This window comes from Diabrotica virgifera, chromosome 6 (genome assembly GCF_917563875.1).
Source record: "Diabrotica virgifera virgifera chromosome 6, PGI_DIABVI_V3a".
Taxonomy (NCBI): Eukaryota; Metazoa; Arthropoda; class Insecta; order Coleoptera; family Chrysomelidae; genus Diabrotica; species Diabrotica virgifera.
In genome coordinates this window covers 239,406,747-239,423,525 of record NC_065448.1, presented here as the reverse complement: position 1 = coordinate 239,423,525, position 16,779 = coordinate 239,406,747, and the positions used below count along the sequence as shown (strand labels likewise).

Here is a 16,779-nt window from a genome sequence, read left to right as displayed (position 1 = left end):
ATGGGCCTACCTTTTGTCGTCTTCCTGTCAGCTTCCATTGTAATACTTTCTTTGTTGTTTTTGTATCTTCCTGTCTCCGGGTATGTCCCAGCCATGAAAGTCTTTCGTACCACTCATTTAATTCATTAATTTCGTCGTTTTTCCTGATAACCCATGTTACGTCTTCTTCTTGCACCCGGCGGTATACTTTTCTCGGTATCTTTCTCTCGAATGCTCTAATAATTTCGATGTCATCAATCTTTTATTAGCATAGTATGTACGATTACCATCGGAAATACGTGCATTAATTTTGCTACTAACATAATTCTTTTGGTCGATTTCTGTGCCCAAATATGTAAAGGAATCCACAAGTTTGATGGTATAGTTGTCTATTGCGATATTGTTTTCACTATCAGTTGTTCTTTGACGGTGTTGTACTTGGTTTTTGTTCCGATTATTTTAAGACCTCTGTTTCGTGATTCAGGACCGATTTCCTTAAACGCTTCCATTAGTCGTTACCTCCTACTAATGATAGCAAAATCGTCTCCGTATGTAGTAATTTGTATGGTTTTTGTTTTAGTATTTATATGGCCGAATACATTGGTTTTTCTGACGATTGCCTCAAGAACTAGATTGAACAGCATAGTTGATATTGCGTCTCTCTGTCTCACTCCCACATTGATAACAAACAGGGGACTTAATTCTCCATCTGCTCTAACTGCCGCTTGTGAACGGTGCAACGTCATTTTTATGAGGCCAATGTATTTGTTATACCTAGAGTACGAAATATTAGAATAATAGCTAGATTATACATCTATTTAAATATAAGTAAACTGAATCCTTGTGTACGTTACTCCACTCATGCGTGGTTGATATGGATTGTATGTTTCTAAATAAAAAATGATAATAATAATTATTTATTAAATAAAAATATATAAAAAAAAATCTTAAAGATCTTGTTTCAAATCGTATCCCTCCAATGCTGGTCTATTTTTAATCCATTTATTAATACCTTTTGTTGCTAGAACATTCTTTTTAACTTGCTGTAAACTAGGGTAGGAAGCTACAGCCTCCTTACCTGCAACATTAACTAATACTTCATATATGCAAACGAATAAAATATCAGCCCATGACAACTGAAAACAAATAAAGATTAAGATTAGTGTTTGGTTTATAATTAAAGATAATCGTGCGTAGGAAAACATAAGTTGGTAGACTTTTTTCCAAAGGAATTAAAAATGTATGTATAGTTGCCATCAAATTATTGCAGTAAAACCTTATCCTAAGCTTATTACAAAGTGATTTTTATTTGAGTGGTGTGTTTTGAATGGTGTTGTTAAGTTTCCGGCACAGGTAGAAAATACTAAATGTTAATCGATTGTACGTTTAATTATTATACTTGCTATTCAGTATGTTTACATCTCTAAATTTAACGGCATGACTCAAAATACAAATAATTTTGTAATAAGCTGAAGTTAAGGTTTACTGTAATAATTCCTTGGAAACTATAGGTAATAAGCTGAAGTTAAGGTTTACTGTAATAATTCCTTGGAAACTATAGGTACCTACCAGGTATATTTTTGAAATTTTTCGGTTCTATTAATTTAGAAAAAATAATTTGGCATCTATCTAACGTAAGAGGACTGCAGCAGTGGATAAGTGAAAGATAAAATTGATTGTAGTTTATTATCCTTTTTTAAATGTCTGCGTCTTCTCTTCCCTTTTTATTTGATTAGACTCCTAGATACAAGGGTGATATAGGTGAAGCTTTTTAGTGCTTTTACGTTGACATCTACTTTCCTCTATCTTTTATTTTCGCCTTTTCTTATTTGTAGACTAGTTACTTATTTGACTATTGACTAGTAGCCTTGGCCTTCTCTAAATTTTGAATGAAACCGTTCCGATCCAGCGCCAATCTTCTTCTGATTCTAACGTTCTTTCTTTTGATCTTGTCCCTTGCCCTTCATTTTAGTATCTAGGGTTCTATTCGGCGATCGTTTGACCTCCATTCTCACTACTTAACCAGCCCATCGAAGCCTGAAGTTTAACGAATTCTAAGATCGGTGCCTATTTGAACAGTTGGTAGAGTTCATGGTTGTACCTATACATATACTATCTATAGGTACTCAGTTTTCGTTAACAGGTCCAACTTCTTTCCTTAGGACTTTTCTTTCAAAGACTTCCAGCTATTCAGAAATATTAAATATAGATAAAGCAAAAATGTTAAATGGAATCAAACGTATATAGAAGTACATAAGCAAGTCAATTGCTTATAAAGACCACTTACCCTTTCAAAAGCTATGTAACCATTGTGTTTCTTAGCATATTCGTCTAGTTTTACCAAATAAACAGGTAATCCTTGTTTTAATTTTTCAAGTTTTTCCTTTTTCCTAGCGGCGTCCTGTTCATAACTTACTTCGGAGCTCACTATAAAACAATATATACTTAAAATAAATAAATATTTAAAAATGTATAAACATTTTCAATTTCGTTGCAACCAGATAATGCAGCAGCATTATATTCTAGTTCAATCAGAGAGTGCAGGAAGATTATATACCGGTTTTGGGGCTTTTTTGTCCTTCATCAGTAGACACATATCCTCTTCTCTCTGATTGAACTAGGATACGGGACGGCACGCATAGAAGTATTTATCTCTGCAGCTTGTATTTGACTTCTTATTCTTTTTGTTACTACCCACGATTCACATCCACAGGTGAGTACTGGTTTGTAACTTAATTTATACACATTTATTTTGGTTTTCCTAGATACTTCTTTATTACTAAATGTATTGTTTATAGCGAAGTAAAAGTTCGTTGCTTTATTTATTCGTTCTTTCACTTCGATTTCTTGTCCTCCATTTTCATTTATTATTATCCCCAAATATTGGAATTAGCTAACTTGCTCTATTTCTTGGTTTTCTAAATTTATTTTCAAATTTTGCTTTTCTTCTGCTATTGCCTTAACTTTAGTTTTCTTCCCATTCATTCTCATATTATTTTCTTTTAGTAGGTACTTCATTCCAAATTGTTATATTCTTTTGAAGGTTTTTTCATTTCCAGTCATAATTACTATATCATCGGCCAAGGCGCATGTTTGGCGCATATAGTTTGTGAGCTATTTCATTGCATATTTTATTAGGGGAATGGGGGGCATGACGGGGTCGCGAGGTAAGACGGGGTACCGCACACAAACAAGAAACTACACGTTGGTGAACAGCATACAATAACTCAATAGGAAGAGTCATTCGACTAACGATCACTGCAAAAGAAACCGTGAATGAGAGTGCACGCGTTTTTTGTTTACAAACGGAAAACTGTTTTATCGCTCCGTTGATCTAATTTTGTGCAAGGACAACCATCGTTATTTTAAGGTAATTATAATCACCTCATTAATGTCTTTTTTATCGTTGTTTACTAGTATTCTTATTTTGATAATGGCATATTGTTTGTGTGAATACGTTAAACATTTAATTAGTGAATTTTTTTTTGTTCAAAGTTACCTTTTGAGGCAAGATGGGGTATTGGGTGCGGGGTATGATGGGAAATTGGTGTTAAGTCTGGGTTAATTTAAATTTCTTAATAAATAACATTGGATTATTGTTTTAGATAATACGATAGTACGTACTTACAAGAAAAAAACAAAAAGAGGAGAGTGGTCGAGAGATGCTATGAAAACAGCCATAGATAAAGTGACATCGTCAGAACCCTGGGTAGGGTGCCAGATCTATGGATGTTGAGCTCACAATGCTTGTGCTGGGGTGGACAATGAAGATCTGGAGCAAATACACATTTTTGTTTGTTTTGTGAGAATTAATTAGCATCACCATCATGCCCCAATTCCAATACCCCATCATACCCCACAGTATGGGGCAAGATGGTTTTTCATAAGGTTCTTATTAATGGCTAATTTTTCAAAAATGTGATAGGTTGATTTTCCAAAGATTGTACCAAATCATAGTTAGAATAATGACGTAACGCGCCATCAATTAGTAATAGTAATAAACGTAGTAATTATGTTGTATTTTTGTTATTTTCCTTAGATACCCCATCATACCCCCCTTCCCCTATAACAAAAATTATAATATAATATATTTACTAAAAACGCCAATATATTTCTTTCATACTTTATTTGCACTGATACATAAGTAACTTGAAATATTTAGCGACTAACTTCACGCTGTCGTGTATGCGTAGTTCATACTGTCTGTTTTATAAAAATTCACTCTCAACAATTTTACCAATCTCGCCTAAAGAAGCATAACTTAAAAAAAATTGAAGGCACTCGTGGAAGTGCCGACAGAAGTCAAAACTTCTTATCGTAAATAAATTACGAGCTCAATTATTTCTCCCCATCCAAAAAGAATTGCTATACCTATATCATATACGCGATGCGTATGCCCTATGCTATTTATGTATACATACAAGTAATTTATATACGTACAAAATTTATTTCAGCGAAGTGATGACGGTCGCAAATTCAATACTTTTTTCCCATCCAAGAAGTGCACAGCATCCCTAAAGAAATTTTCAATTCAAAAATTTATTTCGTCGAAGCGATGACGGTGGCTAATTTAATACTTTTTCCCCATCCAAAAAGTGCACAACGTCCCTCAAGAAGTTTTCAATTCAAATATTTATTTCGTTGAAGCGATGATGGTCGCGATGATTGTCGCTAATTTAATACTTTTCCCATCCAAAAAGTGCACAACGTTCCTAAAGAAATTTTAACTTCAAATATTTATTTCGTCGAAGCGATGACGGTCGCTAATTTAATAATTTTTTCCCATCCAAAAAGTGCACAACATTCCTCAAGAAGTTTTTACTTCAAATATTTATTTCGTCGAAGCGATGACGGTCGCGATAGCGGTCGCTGATTTAATACTTTTTTCCATCCAAAAAGTACACAACGTTCCTAAAGAAGTTTTCATTTCCAAAATTTATTTCGTCAAACGATGACGGTCGCGATGACGGTCCCTAATTCAATACTTTTCCCCTATCCAAAAAGTGCACAACGTCTATAAAGAAATTTTCACTTTCAAAATGTATTTCGTCGAAGGGATTACGGTCGCTAATTTAATAATTTTTCCTCATCCAAAAATGCATAAAATCAATTTCATCAAAGCGATGATGCTAATTTAATATTTTTCCCCATCCAAAAAGTGCACAACGTCCCTCAAGAAGTTTTCACTTCAAAAATTTATTTCTTCGAAGCGATGACGGTCGCTAATTTAATACTTTTTTCCATCCAAAAAGTGCACAACGTCCCTAAATAAGTTTTCACTTCAAAAATTTATTTCGTCGAAGCGATGACGGTCGCTAATTTAATAATTTTTCCCCATCCAAAAAGTGCACAACATTCCTCAAGAAGTTTTTACTTCAAATATTTATTTCGTCGAAGCGATGAAGGTCGCGATTGCGGTCGCTGATTTAATACTTTTTCCCATCCAAAAAGTACACAACGTCCCTAAAGAAGTTTTCACTTCAAAAATATGTTTCTTCGAAGCGATGACGGTCGCTAATTTAATACTTTTTCCATCCAAAAAGTGCACAACGTTCCTAAAGAAATTTTAACTTCAAATATTTATTTCGTCGAAGTGATGACGGTCGCTAATTTAATAATTTTTCCCCGTCCAAAAAATGCACAACGTCCCTAAAAAAGCTTTCACTTCAAAAATTTATTTCGTCGAAGCGATGACGGTCGCGATTACGGTCGCTAATTTAATATTTTTCCCCATCCAAAAAGTGCACAACGTCCCTCAAGAAGTTTTCACTTCAAAAATTTATTTCTTCGAAGCGATGACGGTCGCTAATTCAATACTTTTTTCCCATCTAAAATTACACAACGTTCCTAAAGAAATTTTCACTTCAAAAATTTATTTCGTCGAAGCGATGACGGTCGAGATAACGGTCGCCATTTTAATACATTTTCCCATCCAAAAAGTGAACAACGTCCCCAAAGAAGTTGTCATTTCCATAAATATACGTACAAAATTTATTTCGTCGAAGAGATGATGGTCGCGATGACGGTCGCGAAATAAATCCTTTTTCCTCATCCTAAAATAGGTTTTACATTTATTTTAAATTTAAAGACTTCTATACAATTTATACAAATAATACAAATAATATATTGCATGATCGATGACGGTCGCAATGACGGTCGCGATGACGGTCGCGAATTCAATCCCCTATCCAAAAATCACACAACGTCCCTAAAGAAGTTTTCACTTCAAAAATTGTCAAAGTGTGGTCAAAATTTAGCAAAAAGTCTCATAATCTGAGCGAATATGGCTTTTCATTCACAGTCATTTGTTTCGAGCTTCTGTCATGTGTCACATAATATTAATATATCTACGTCATACGTTATTGGTATATAACAATGATACAAATCAAAGACGTATGACGTAGATATATTAAATATTAATATTATGTGACACATGACAGGAGCTCGAAACAAATGACAATCGATGAAAGGCCCTATGCGAAAAATGTAATTTTTATTACAATAAATTATGGCTTAATCCCACACAAATAATATTTAACTCATACTACAAGAAAACAGCTTCAGAAACTATTTGGATAAGTATATTGAGACGTGTCAAAATCGTGGCCACACATAATATTTTACATATAAGGTAGCAACTTAAATCAAAATACTCACGTTTTTGTACATCAAAAAGAGTTTCTACTGCAACATCTAGTGCAAGACTTTCTTTTGCATCTTTGCCATCGAGTTTTACTATTGATGCCAAGTACCTGCAGATTGCAGTACTTTGAGGGATTGCTTTACCATCGACCTCTAACAAGGGAAGTTGTCCAAGAGGGGTAGCTAGAATATATAAAAATTTTGAATATAAATTGGTCTTTTTTATAAAATACAATTCGTTTTCTTTTTCGAAGACAATGCCTAGGGATCGTTTTATGAATAGTACGATAAAACCAAAAAGTTTTATGAATATTTTTTGCCACCAAAACTATTATATCACGACATTTACTGGTTAGATTATTAAGAAGAATCTATATTCTTTTAGAAACTTAAATTATTAATAAAACTATTATGCAAATTTTATTAAAAGAAAGCTGTTGTTTCAGCTTTAATAAGTAGATATAGTCTATTTTGGGAAAAAGATATATGCCAAGAAATGATCAAGTCTGGTGGAGCTCAACTGTAGAGAAGGGTATATCAACTAATAGTGCAAGTATGGGAAGATGAAAAAATAGTGTCAACTGATTGATATGAAGCCCGCATATGCCCGCTGAATGAAAAAGGGAACAAACTGAAGTATGGCAACTAAAGAGGTATATAATATCTAGCCTTACTATATACTGTATACAGAATCTTGGCAAGAATATTAAAAAATATGGAAAGAAAAAATATGCAAATAATCCTACATGAGTACCGAGCCAACTTTAGAAAGGACAGATCTACTGTAGCCCAACTCTTCTCCTTAAATAAGATACAGACAACTTGCTATGATGATAAAGCTGAACATGAAATGCTTGAGGCAGAGAGATCCCTTATCTAATTATAAAACACTGAAAGATTCTTTATCTACTACATTATTCAACTTAGTGTTAGAAACTATAATCAGATAATGCAGCATGAATGTGGATGGAACAATTATGAAAAATAAGTACCAGTGCTTGGAATTTGCTGATGATCTAACGATCTTGCAAGAACCGCAAAAGAATTAAGAAGACTGGTGAAGAAAATTATTGAAGAGAGACAGAAATTCGGATTGGAGCTAAATGAGACAAAACTAAATATATGATCGTGGGAGGGATAGAACAAAAAAAAAGAAGACTTTAGTGAGAGTACTGTAAGTGCTAAAAACTAGAGTTTTCAAAATTTTGAATACCAGGGTGTAGTATTCAATGAAAATGAAAGAGAGAAACGGGCAGAATAGCAAAAAAGGAATAAAAATTAGTCAATTTAAGAGCCCTAATGTATTCAAAGTACATTTCTAAACAAGGCAAACTCCGAATATATAAAATAGTAATTACACCCATAGTAACATATGCCTGCAAGACATGAAGATTAGATAAGAAGGAGAGGGTAGTCTGATAGATGGGAAAGGAAAATGTTGAGACGAGTTTTCGGAGGAGGGAAGAGAGAAGACGAATGGGAGAGAAGAACCTACAACGAATTAATGGCTTTATACAAAGAACCTACCATCACCAGATTCGTCAAGTCACAAAGAATCAGATAATTGGGACATGTAGAAAGAATGGCAGTGAACAGAATGACTAAACTGGCTATGACCAGAAAACTAATCTGTTCCAAAAACAGGGGTGGATTAATAAAGCAATGAGGGGAAGTAATGAGGTGGCAGCGATATGAAACGTTAGGACTGATAATACAGGGAAAGATAAGAGGCGGAAAGAGTATAGGAAGAGGGAGAGTCACATGGCTGAAAAATTTAAGGGACTGGTTTAAATGCAGTTCTATAGAACTCTTCAGAGCAGCAGTAGATAGAGTCAAGATAGTGATGATGGTATCCAACCTCCGATTAGGAGACGGCACTTAAAAAGAAGAAGAATAAAGTTGAGGAAGACCATAAAGAGTGGAGGAAGACCCAGAGTAGTTAAGAACTTTGTATATATTGTTCTTTTTCTTATGGTGCCTATCCGTTACGGATGTTGGACACTAACATGGCTATTCTGACTTTGTTGACTGCTGCCCTGAAAAGTCCGGTAGTGGTTTTAAGTTAAACCATTTTCGCAGGTTATGCACCGAGAGAACAATTTCTTTTCTCCTAAAACACCGATTTCTTTGAGCAATATTTCTTAAAAGTTAACATATCCTATTAACTTAAACATACCGGTTCACATATAAAAAAACGAGTTTTTTAAACACAACTCAATAATTTCTTACAGATAATTTCTTCAATACTAAGAAATGCATTAATGGTTACATTTAATTTTCTTAATGTTGTTCTGAAGCTATTTCCTTGTGGCATTTTTATGATTAATTATTTATATGGGAAATAAGCCACAATTAAAATGAAAAAAATAATTTTATTAACGTTTCGACGCCCAAATCGGGTGCCGTTGTCAAAATACAAAATATTGTATTATATTACAAAAAATTATCAATATTTTGTATTTTGACAACGACACCCGATTTGGGCGTCGAAACGTTAATAAAATTATTTTTTTCATTTTAATTGTGGCTTATTTCCCATATAAATAATTAATTTTAATTTTCTTATCCTAAAGTTTTTATTTCTTAAATTGAAAACTACAAATATTTTGCAGTATAAGAAATATAATGTTAAGTTAATTCATAATTATATTTATGAACAAGAAATTTTCTTGCAATCAAATAAATATTTTAAACCAAAAGAAATAATTCTTCAGAAATACCCTCTGTAGTAACTGTGGTTATGAAATAAAAACTTTGTCATTAATGCCGAAATGTTACTTGCAAACAGATTTTCTTCCACAAAATAATTGCGCAGATTAACTATTTATGATTTAGTCGCCAGTGTTTGTCAAGATGGCGTGATATGTTCATGTTCATATAGATGGATGTTGGATTTATTGGTGTACTTTAAAAAGTAACGGATATTTTGAAGGTACGTACATATATATAGGTATTAAATAAAAGTAAATTGAGTAATTTAAGATGTAATAATAATATTGTTGCGTATCCGAATGGTTAAAAAAGAAACATAATAGTATCTTTATATGCTTTTTAGGTATAATGATGGATGATTGTGAAATAAAGGAGCTTATTATTCTAACTTGGAAATATGCCACAATTTAAAGCTGGTACAGAATGATATAATATATAGCTTCAGAACAATATTAAGAAAGGAGTTATTAACCAACTGCGGGGCCTTCCAGAAATGGTAGAACTTCATACATGTGAGTACCTTTTTAAAAATGTGTATACTTATGTATCAACTATAATAGGTTTCTTGAATGTATCGTCTTCTATAAAAATATACAATACAACGCTATATCAAACATGGCGGGTGCAACGCTGAGGATTTTTTCTGTTAATTTATTTGAGATAAAGAAATCAGTTAGTCTAAAAGAAATATATGTTTATGGTTAAGAAATGTTATTGCCGAAAACCGTGAAGTAGTTAATATGTATTAAATGACTTAGATGTAAACTAATAATACTTTCCCGTAATGAAATTTCTTAATGATTAGGTATGCTGTCTCTTTTAGGTTATAAAAATTAAGAAAATTACATATTATTATGTCTGCTTCAATGTTTTACATTGGTTGTATTTTCCCTCTTGTTTTAGCTAAACAATGTTTATTGTGTGACTTAATATTATACAGAAAAATAATTAGTATTTCATTAATAAAAAGAAAAATATAAACAAAGATGTGTAGGTTAAATAATGCCATGTTTAAACTAAATATGATTGATTAATATTAGTATTAATAGTTCTTATGTGGGGCCGTGTATTTGTTTTTTTTTGTATTTCCTAAATTTGTCAAAATAATATCTATATCTTTATAAAAAAAATTTTATTACCGTAAGTTTACTCTTTCTACATAACGATTTTGTTTTAGTGAATTGCTGATATACAAAGTGCTATTAACAAAAGATGGACAATTTGAGGAAGTTGAATTTGCCTCTCCATCCTTTTATTGTTGTGTAGAAGCCAGTGGTTTAAGAGTGGAGAAAATATTTGTATGTATCTAATAATAACGTTTTATATCTTGTTTTATTAATAAATAATGATTTTACCTTAACACAATGATTTATTTCGCCGTATGTAATATCACTTTATTTTCAAGAAATATTAACTTAACTTTAAATATACGTTTATCTCTGCGAAATATATTTCTTAACATTAAATAAATTAATTATTAATAGTAAAATAATAATATTCCTTACTAAGAAATATTATTGCTCAGAAATAATAGTTTTGTAATGTGTAGAAAATATATTTTTATGACTAATAAAATTAATTAACATCAAGTGTAATTTCTTTCTGATAAATGGGTTTGAAGTTTGCCAGAAAGTGATAGTTCAATTATGTTTAAGATATATTTCTTTGGCTACAGTAGAATTTATTTGAAATATTTTAGAAAATTATATCTTACATACAAAGATATATATCTTAGGCAATATGCCAAGTCGATCTTTCTTAAATATTAATAAAGTTTCTTTATGTCAAGAATTTTTTTCTCTCGGTGTGCAGCCAGGATATTCTTCTTCGTATTGGACATCTTTTCCCATGCACTTTACCTTGAAGTATGGTCCGAAGTAGGTCATATCGTTGTTCATTGCGCATTATATGGCCCAGGTATTCCAGTTTGCGACGTTTTATGGTTACGACTAGTTCGCGCTCTTTACCCATTCTATGTAGAACTTCTTCGTTGGTAACTCTGTCTATCCAGGAAATCCTCAACATGCGTCTATAGCACCACATCTCAAATGCTTCGAGTCTCTTCAGTGATGCTTCAGTTAAGGTCCATGACTTCACGCCATATAAAAGAACGGAGAATACGTAGCATTTTAGTAAACGAATTTTTATTTCCAATTTTATATCGTGGCTGTTAAAGATTTTTTTCATTTTGACGAAAGCTGATCTTGCCTTCTCGATCCTTATTTTAATTTCCGTCGATTGGTGCCACTGTTCATTTAAGTTTGCACCCAAATAAAAAAAGTTGGTGATTTGTGTTATAGGTTGTTGGTTAACTAGTAATTGACCAGGTGGTATCCTATTTTTGCTTATAACCATGTATTTGGTTTTTTTGATGTTAAAATCAAGCCCAAACCTGCTACTTACTTCTGCCACCCTGGAGACAAGTGTCTGCAGACCTTCAAGACTGTCTGCAAAAATGACAGTATCATCAGCGTATCTTATGTTGTTCAATCGTTCTCCGTTTATAAGTATTCCCTCGTCTGTGTCCGTTAGCGCTAGGTTCATAATGTGCTCTGAATATGTATTGAACAATAATGGGGACAATATACATCCCTGTCGCACACCTCTTTTTATCTTTATGTCCTCTGTTAACTGATCCCCTACTCTAACAGCTGCAGTTTGTTCGTATATATTGTTATGCTCTGTATTTTCTCTCTGTTATGAGATTGATCAGCATATTCTTATTTTGATTAATTAATTAATTATTTTAATTACTACTTACGGAAAACAAAACCAAAATTAAATAAAACTTTCCAATAAAATTTATTCTCAGGGCTAATTTATTTTATTGTATTACCTTTGGTTTGTGGCTTCTAGTATCTCTAGTTGCTTACTTCATCCAGGACAAAACAGGGAATATAAATATACCTACTCAATGTCATATAAATTCTATAAATATTATTTATTTATCCAATATACCATAAATATAAGATTTAAATGTATGCTAAAACTCAATTTTGTTGCAACTATTTCTTATCTAATAAATTAATCTTTAATTCTGCTATCTCCTTTTTTAACAAAATTTTCATTTAAATAATTCGTTAGACTGTTCTTATTATTATATAACCAAAAAACAAAATTTACTTTTCACCTTTTGAATAGATTACTTATTTCTTCTTTGCATTTTTGAATGACTAAATTATGCTGTAGAACTGTTCAATAAAAAATAAACAAATATGATATGTGATATAAAGCAACTCTCTCCGTTTCACAAATAATCTGACAACATTTTTTTCTCTTCATTACTTCTTCTGATGGATTGTGTAGTCCTCGATTCTCCCACACGTGCTCCTCGGATGCTGCGACGATCCTTCTCGTCCAAACTGCTTCACAAACAAACAACAGCACTCGCTCGAAATCTCTCCTCAGTTTTCTCTCTGCTCGATATCTTGTGCAAATTGATACCAACCGGCCACTCGTTCCAGACAGAAACAGGAATCTCTTCGGACACAAGGAGATTTAACTTCTCAACTCGATCAACGATTTCGTGTCAACACGATTCTGCTTACACGGCCGCCAACTTCACCACTTTACACAGACTTCTTATTTTTCAAAAACTGGACTGCTCACCTCAGATCTTCATTACACAGTGCCACTTTTTTCTCCTCAAACTCAGACTCAAACACTCCATTCTCCCTCCATGCGTCTCTCTCGCCAATCACAAAACATCCTCTCTACACATTACATCCCTACTTTCTTTTCTTAAGAACAAATTATTTTTGTATACAACTTTTCCGTTTTGTCAAATTCCAGAAGATACCAAAATTACTTTTGTGTTTCTACATGCTATAAAAACCCGACATTCTGAAACTCAACAATTGTGTTTACCGTCTTTCCTTCTAAGAAGCATTTATAAACGTCCTATTGTTCACTTCAAAGCGAATACATGTACTTTATAATCCGACCGTATTAATTTTATAAGTCCGTTCATAGAATCATTAATACTGAACGATTTTCACTTTCCACGAAACACTGCTTATGACTAACTAATACCATTTACAATTTTTGGCCATATACATTGCGATGAAAATCTATGATCTTGTGGTCTTTGACATAAATTAATTTTCTAAATTTTTCCCATAAAAATTATATAACAATATTTAAGTTTGAGTTGTGTTTAAAATAATTGCAATTAGTTAATATTATGATTATACGGGATGCCCCGAAAAGATCGGTCATAAATTATACCACAGATTCTGGGGTCAAAAATAGGTTAATTGAACCTCACTTACCTATATACAATAGTGCACACAAAAAAAGTTACAGCCCTTTGAAGTTACAAAATGAAAATCGATTTTTTTTTCATATATCGAAAACTCTTAAAGATTTTTGATCGAAAATGAACATGTGGCATTATTATGGCAGCAACATCTTAAAAAAAATTAAAGTGAAAAACCCTAATGAAATATGCTCGTACAGACCCATCAGTCTCTTGCCAATCTTATCAAAAATATTTGAGAAACTTCTACTCAAGCGAATGCAGCCAATATTAACGGAAAAAAAGTTCATACCAGATCATGAGTTTGGCCTTAGAGCAAAACATGGCACAAAAGAACAAGTCCACAGAGTCGTTAAACAAATTAGCAATGACTTAGAAAAGAAAAGGTATTGTTCAGCCGCATTTATAGATATTAGCCAAGCTTTTGATAAGGTGTGGCATCTTGGACTATTGTATAAAATAAAAAAAGATTTACCTCACAACTTCTATCCATTATTAAAATCATACATAACTAACAGATTTTTCTTAGTAAAACAGCAGTCTGAATATACTAACATCTACCACATAGAATCTGGAGCACCACAGGGTAGTACCTTGGGCCCAATATTATATTTATTGTACACGGCAGACATTCCCACTACAGAACAAAGAACAGTATCAACATTTGCTGATGATACAGCAATACTAGCCTCCCATCACAATCCTGCAGGAGCTACAAGAAACTTACAAACAAACTTGAACAAAATAGGAGTATGGCTAAAAAAGTGGAAAATAAAAGCGAATGAATCCAAATCAATACACGTTACTTTCACGATGAAAAGAAATCAGTGTCCACCAGTGAAACTAAATAACAGTCAATTAGCACAAGCTGATAGTGTGAAATACTTAGGTATGCACCTAGACAAACGCCTCACATGGCGGACACATATATTCAACAAGCGAAAATAACTAGGACTTAGACTGCAGCAACTATACTGGATTATCGGCAGGAAATCTAAACTGACCATTCTAAAAAAAAATACTTGTATATACATCAATTCTAAAACCAATCTGGACATATGGAATCCAGCTATGGGGCACAGCGTCACATTCAAACTTAGAAATACTTCAAAGGTTCCAAAATAAGGTTTTAAGAATAATAGTCAATGCCCCCTGGTACGTGCCAAATACAGCAATAGAAAGAGACTTAGAAATCCCCACCATCAAAAGTGAAATAAAACGACATAGTGAAAAATATCGGGATAGAGTGAATACGCATGTGAACCCCCTCGCGAGTGATCTATTTAACACCATAGGTGAAGTGCGCCGCTTAAAAAAATTTAAACCAACGGACCTGATAAGCAGGTTTAACTAAGTGTACTCAGAATAACAGATAAATAACGGTTTTAAATAAATAGGTTAATTATGTAAAGGAAATAATTCACTGGAAATATTTCCTACATGTCCAATGTAAATATCCGATCATTTACTTATTGTCCTTTAATAGTATATATGATATGTGACAGATTGTAAATACACTGGGAGTTAATAAAAAAAATATATCGAAAACTCTTAAAGATTTTTTATTGAAAATGGACATGTGGCATTATTATGGCAGCAACATCTTAAAAAAAAATTTAAGTGAAATTTGTGCACCCCATAAAAATTTTATGGGAGTTTTGTTCCCTTAAACCCGCCCAAACTTTTGTGTACGTTCGAACTAAATTAATATTGTATTACCATTAGTTAAAAACAATGTTTTTAAAACTTTTTTGCCTCTTAATACTTTTTTAATAAGCTAGTGTTTATCGAGATATTTTGAATATTTGTCGAATCCACCACATATTTGTATATGGTTAAGTACGATTATAATATGTATGTAGAAATCTGTTAATAATCTGAAAATTTATTTATAATTTACATTTTTATGTATATTTTGAAAAAGAAGGCACATTTCGATAAAAGGTGACTTATCAAAAAAAGACTAAGAGACAAAAAAGTTTTAAAAACACTGTGTTTAACTAATGGTACCACAATAATAGTTTAATTGGAACGTACACAAACGTTTGGGGGGTTTAAAGGAGCAAAACCCACAGAAAATTTTTATGTAAATATATAAGAAGCCGCATCTCGATAAAAACTGGCTTATCGAAAAAATACTAAGGGACAAAAAAGTTTTAAAAACGTTTTGTTTAACTAATGGTACCACAATAATGAATTAATTGGGATGTACACAAAAGTTTGGGGGGGTTTAATGGAACAAAACCCCCATAAAATTTTTATGGGGTGGACAAATTTCACTATAATTTTGTTTTAAGATGTATCTGACATAAGAATCATACATGTCCGTTTTCAATAAAAAATCTCTAATAGTTTTCGATACATTCAAAAAAATCGATTTTCATTTTGTAACTTCAAAGGGCTGTAACTTTTTTTATGAGCACATTTGTACTAAGTTAAGTTAGGTTCAATCGAACTATTTTTGACCCCAGAATGTGCGGTATAATTTATGACCAATCTTTTCGGGACACCCTGAATATTATAAAACTGCTCTAGGTCTTAACGGCCTGTTATGCGTATAAATAAAAAAAATAGTTTATTTTGGTATAGCCATAATAATATAGCAAGTACTTACTTGGTTTAAGTTTTGGCCAATCCCCAATCTGGATACGTTTGTCCTCAAATGGAATTTCTCCATAGCTTAAGATCATTCTAATTGCTTCAGCCTTTCCGGGGCCGTCAAAATATATAAGTTTATATGTATGTGCCATTTTAGAATAGTAAATTTGTTCAAAAAACCACCGCTGCTACGATTCGAATTAAACTAAACACGCACCGGTTTAAAGTGTTTATATGCAATTTCGTGACTAACAGTTTATGTAACTTATCTAGAATAAATAGTTGCTTAATTGAGTGAGCACGTTATAAAGTTCTATACATAAGGTGGTCGCTCTAAAATGAAACAATCATTATCAGAAACTACGACAACATTTTGGAAAAACATACATATTTATTAGCCTTTAAATTTTTAAATTAGGTTCAGTAGTACTTTATTTGATTTATTAATTAAAACAGGAATAAATTTCAAAATTAATATTTTTAGCTGGTTATTTATTTCTTAGTAGACTAAGTGGTGAAAGTTCTTCCTCATTTCGAAGCATTTACGGATTGATTCGTAGAGGCATTCGTTTAAGTAAATCTTCTAAGGA

General features: G+C 32.5%; 2 protein-coding genes across 3 annotated transcripts in view; both read right to left on the bottom strand.

Moving 5' to 3' along the window:
• Positions 1 to 16,779, bottom strand: part of LOC126886795 (glutathione S-transferase-like) — a 135,258-nt gene that overhangs the window by 82,482 nt on the left and 35,997 nt on the right. The gene's annotated exons all lie outside the window — the stretch shown is intronic.
• On the bottom strand, positions 881 to 16,440 carry LOC126886797 (glutathione S-transferase-like). Its single transcript, XM_050653861.1, has 4 exons — positions 16,206 to 16,440; positions 6,637 to 6,804; positions 2,267 to 2,406; positions 881 to 1,115 (listed from the first exon to the last, which is right to left on the bottom strand). Exons 1-4 carry the CDS (start codon positions 16,339 to 16,341, stop codon positions 927 to 929), a joined length of 633 nt encoding a protein of 210 aa, XP_050509818.1. The 5' UTR covers positions 16,342 to 16,440; the 3' UTR covers positions 881 to 926.